This window comes from Lolium rigidum, chromosome 3 (assembly GCF_022539505.1).
Source record: "Lolium rigidum isolate FL_2022 chromosome 3, APGP_CSIRO_Lrig_0.1, whole genome shotgun sequence".
NCBI classification, from domain to species: domain Eukaryota; kingdom Viridiplantae; phylum Streptophyta; class Magnoliopsida; order Poales; family Poaceae; genus Lolium; species Lolium rigidum.
In genome coordinates this window covers 356,410,179-356,413,129 of record NC_061510.1, presented here as the reverse complement: position 1 = coordinate 356,413,129, position 2,951 = coordinate 356,410,179, and the positions used below count along the sequence as shown (strand labels likewise).

Below are 2,951 nucleotides of genomic sequence, written 5' to 3'. Positions count from 1 at the left end.
AAATATCTTCAACAAGATCATTGTCAGACATAATCACTTAAGGCCAGACCCCTTGAAAGATAAAACTATGTACTTTTCCTGTGATGCCATCCCGCTAGCTGATGTCAATGCTACAAGTCAAGAAATACCAAGCAAAGTCCTCATCGCCCCGAAGACACGCCGCCATTATTAGACCTCGGACCTCAGCCGCTATGACATCCTGCACCACTGACTTCACCATGGAAATCGAAACACCGACATTTCCCTTCTTCTTCCCCAACCACGACAAAGCTCTAATTAGCGGAGTTTAGAAGAAGGTGCCCTGGTATGGTTGTACTGTCATACTCTGGTTCCACCGAGTTTATGGTTTGGTAGTTGGGGTTCTGCCCTCCACGTGGCGATGGCATTGGCCTTTGCTGGAATTTTTGGAGCTTGACCAACTTATTCACCATCAATGTATTGCCTTCCCTCCTGTCAAATGCACCACGTACCCGTTAGTATGATCTCTAGGAGGCCAATGCCGCCAAGTGGTGCTCATGAACCTAGCGTGTGAATTACATGATCAAGTATCATCGAGCCCGGTCAATCAGGTCAAGTATCATCGAACACGATATATCAGTTCGAGCTATAGTATCAATCACTTCCAAAATTCACCTAGCGACGATTTTTATTACTCACTCTAGTTCAAACTAATTGCCCATAAATAGATGTATCTCGGAGTACCTAGTTTTGGCACATCACAACATATTTTGGTAAACCACTTATCTGTTTTTCTTTATGTGTTACAGATTAATTTGAATAGTTACAGTGTTGGGTAAAGAAGTGTAGACCAGAGCAAACAATACATCAAACCATTGGAGGAGCAGGTGAGATGAAATACCCCATCCGTCCAAGGAAAGTTGTATCTAGTATATAGATACATCTAAATTTTAATAAATCTTAGATAAATTTTACGAGACGGAGAGTACGGTAATTGGAGGATTACTCTCCTATGAAGTCAATGTAGCAACAGTGCAACCCTACTGTAACACTCCACTCCATTACAAGCATAGAAGACTGATGGCCGTGCTAGCGGGAAACTAATGAGCAAAAGTAGTAGCACGAGATAGATCATAGATGAAATGGTGCAGCTGATCACAATTCCCGGTCGTGCCACGTCGATCACATATACCCTCTAAGCGCCGCTTTCCACTTGGCGGCGACATCCTCTAGCGCCCGGCGCGACGACCCTTCCGGCGACACAGCGCGCGCCGCCGCTTGCCGCAGTTCCTCAGCGCGGCGCCGCACGGCACGCCCTTTATCCCCCTCCATGAGCTCCTTCACCGCGGCGGCGACCTCCTCGCGCGCCACGACGCCGCCGTCCTCCCGCGCGCGTGGTCGCAGCGCCACCCCGAGGCTCTCTTCGAGCAGGAGCGCGTTCATGCTCTGCTCCGTGTGCAGCGGCCACGCGATCATCGGCACGCCGGCCACCGCGTCCTCCAGCGTGGAGTTCCACCCGCAGTGCGACACGAAGGCCGCCGTCGCCGGGTGGGACAGCACGCGCACCTGAGGCGCCCAGGCTGCGACCGCGAGGCCCCTGCCCTCGATCCTTTGCTGGAAGCCCTCGGGGAGCCACGCCAGTGGATCGTCGTCGTCGCCGCCGGCCCCGAAGGCCTGGGCGCGGCCGTCCAAGCTCGGCATCCGCACCACCCACAGGAACTTGTGCCCGCTCGCCTCTAGACCCGCAGCGAGCTCGGCCGTCTGCTCCACGGACAGCGCCCCGCCGCTTCCGAACGAGACGTACACCACGGACGTCGCCGGCTGGCGGTCCAGCCACTCTAGCAAGGGCGACGCGCCTCCAGCAGCTTCCTCATCGGAGTTTGACCGGACAAGCGGCCCCACAGGGAACACCGGCGGGAACGCGCCTCGGGCCGCCACCTGCTTGAAAGATTCCACGGTGGCAGGTTCCATCTCACTGAAGGTGTTCGCCAAGAAGCCGTCGGCGAGGCGATATCGTCGGCCTGCCTCGAGCAGCCGCGCGTAGACCGTCGCCTTACTAGAACGGTACCCCTCCGGCAGGTCTGCACGGCGCAGCGACAGTCCGCCGGGCATCGCGATCGGCTCGGGGAGGTCGCGGTACTCGCCAGGCAAAGCGTCGTCGTGGAGCTCAACCAGGCAGTGCATCAGGTAGAGAAAGTTCATGTTGCTGGCGAAGAAGATGTATGCCGGCACGCCGAGCTCGGTGGCGAGGGGCAGCGCAGTGGAGCAGAGGAAGTCCGGCACCATCGCGGCGATCGGGGTGGTGGAGCTGATGGAAAGGAGCAGGGTTCGGAGGCTGGGAAGGGAGCGGCGGATGATCTCCACGAGCACGGTGCCGCGTAGGGCGTCGGCGGGGAGGTCTTCGATCTGGACGGCGGGGAGCGCGGCGATGGTGACGGAGGCGGGGAGGCTGCTGGGGAGGGTTTGTGGGTCGGAAAGGCTGTGGAAGGTGACGATCGTGGCCGCGAAGGCATGATGTTCGACGAATGTATTGGTTGAGTTTTGATTCTCTCCGTGAAAGCCGGGCCACGTTCTAATTGTGTAGGCTGCCTGGTGCGGTCCGTAAGAAAATTCCGTAGCTGTTTCCGTAGATGTAGCATTGCTCGATTGTGTCCGTGTGTCTTCCACAGAACGACACCTGTCATAGTCCGCAAGAACTATTATGAGCAGTGTTTTAAGGGCATCTCCAAAGACGGATGCAAACGAACATTGAGCGACCGTTTGCGTCTGGCGGGCATAAAACTGCATAGGGGCATGGTCTAGCGGGGCGACGCTAAGTGATTGGACCGTCCGAGACGACGCAAACCTGGCCCAAATATGCGCATCAGATGCGTTTCTGCGGATACTGCGCGTAAAGTGTCCGCTCGCGTCTGGCGGACGTTTTGTCCGGCCCGCCTGGCAGCGACCCTGGCTTGATGCCTCTTCTCAAGCGCGCCAGCGACTGGTGTCGCTGC

The 2,951-nt window shown here is 56.6% G+C and overlaps 1 protein-coding gene across 1 annotated transcript; it reads right to left on the bottom strand.

The window, feature by feature from the left end:
* Window positions 1–1,140: 1,140 nt before the first annotated feature.
* LOC124697267 (hydroquinone glucosyltransferase-like) lies at window positions 1,141–2,745 on the bottom strand. Its single transcript, XM_047229884.1, has one exon. It carries the CDS (start codon window positions 2,743–2,745, stop codon window positions 1,141–1,143), a length of 1,605 nt encoding a protein of 534 aa, XP_047085840.1.
* Between the last annotated feature and the right edge of the window lie 206 nt (window positions 2,746–2,951).

What these genes read in the sequence shown, in the direction of transcription:
- LOC124697267 (XM_047229884.1), bottom strand. Translation starts at nt 2,745, where the DNA reads ATGCAGTTTTATGCCCGCCAGACGCAAACGGTCGCTCAATGTTCGTTT.